The sequence below is a fragment of the Priapulus caudatus genome, unplaced genomic scaffold (genome assembly GCF_000485595.1).
Source record: "Priapulus caudatus unplaced genomic scaffold, Priapulus_caudatus-5.0.1 Scaffold814, whole genome shotgun sequence".
Taxonomy (NCBI): domain Eukaryota; kingdom Metazoa; phylum Priapulida; class Priapulimorpha; order Priapulimorphida; family Priapulidae; genus Priapulus; species Priapulus caudatus.
Genome location: NW_014577875.1, coordinates 59,720 through 61,097, shown reverse-complemented (window position 1 = coordinate 61,097; position 1,378 = coordinate 59,720). Strand labels below are relative to the sequence as shown.

At 32.3% G+C, this 1,378-nt stretch overlaps 1 protein-coding gene across 1 annotated transcript in view; it reads left to right on the top strand.

The window, feature by feature from the left end:
• Nucleotides 1–485: 485 nt before the first annotated feature.
• Nucleotides 486–1,378, top strand: part of LOC106813724 (L-threonine dehydratase catabolic TdcB-like) — a 14,468-nt gene continuing 13,575 nt past the window's right edge. Inside the window, exon 1 of the mRNA XM_014817934.1 lies at nt 486–596. Within this exon, the coding sequence (XP_014673420.1) occupies nt 510–596 (87 nt within the window). The 5' untranslated portion in view covers nt 486–509. The remainder of the gene's footprint in view (nt 597–1,378) is intronic.

Here is a 1,378-nt window from a genome sequence, read left to right as displayed (position 1 = left end):
ATCTGTGACTAGCTAGCTATGACGTTTATGATGGACCATACTAAGTAGAAGTTACTCGTGGTGGTGTCCGTTTCGCTCACATATGTCATGTCATTACGCATAGATTATATACAACACATATATATGTGTTGTATATATCTATGGATTACGTAACAGGAAAAAACACCCTCCTCCTTAACCATAATATAAATTTAATCAAAATTTACAGTTCATGGAGTAACGCCAGCTCTAATAAAATTATCAATTTTATTCGACCCCTATTTCATGCAAAATAGGTTCTTCCGATCGACGTACGATACAAAAGTCAAGGGCTACAGTGCAGAATGTCCGCGAGCAGCTATTGTGTATGATCTATCCACGTTGCGACGCACGCTTTGACACGCCATACGCAGCAGCTGTAGCGTGCACGTTATAGTTGGTAACCTAGAGGCTAGTATTGGTAAGTGTAGATCATACTAGATGAACGTTTGTAGTGTAACTAGTGTTGGACGTTGTTGACGCGTGGGCGTATGTACGAATGTTGTTGTAAATCTTGTACGTGTGAAGTTGGAAAAGTAAGCTGTGGCCATTTATTCAAGCTTGACGAAACAAATAACGTTTTAACTTGACGTGATGTAGTAGGGTAATTAATAATAATAATATATAATATATATTAAAAATTATTATATATTTGTTAGATCGGTAGACTACGTATATATGTAGTTTGTGAATTCCAGCATTTAATGGCGCACATTCGTGACCTAAATTCCAAATAACGTACCATACCACAGGCCCTTGGCTCTTAATATAGACTTATAATTTTATAATTTATAAGAGACTTATAATTTATTATAAGAGACTTATAATTTATAATAGACTTTATAATAGACTATACCACAGGCCGCTTCGCTCTTAATATAGACTTATAATTTTTCGAAACTTGAGCCTCCAAGGGCCTGTGACCATACCAACGAAATTAGAACGTGGTTGAATATGGCATATGTGTTTTGTTTCATAATTCGATTTTTGTTTTATGGTTTATGATTAAATAATCAAATATTATATGCGATAAATCAAATGTTACATGCAATAAATCAAATGTATGTGATAAATCGAATGTTATATGTGATAAATCGAATGTTATATGTGATAAAATGTTATATGCAATAAATCGACAATAATTCCCTGTTTTAAATGTTCACATTATTTGATTATATATCAGAAAATAGAATCAAACCATTCGATTATGGCATCAAACCATTCGGTTTTGAATCGAAATATTCGATCTGTGAATCGAACCATTCAATTCTGGAATCGAATCATTATTTATATTCCTTATACCTTCTATTATCTACTCCTGATATATATATATATATATATATATATATATATATATATA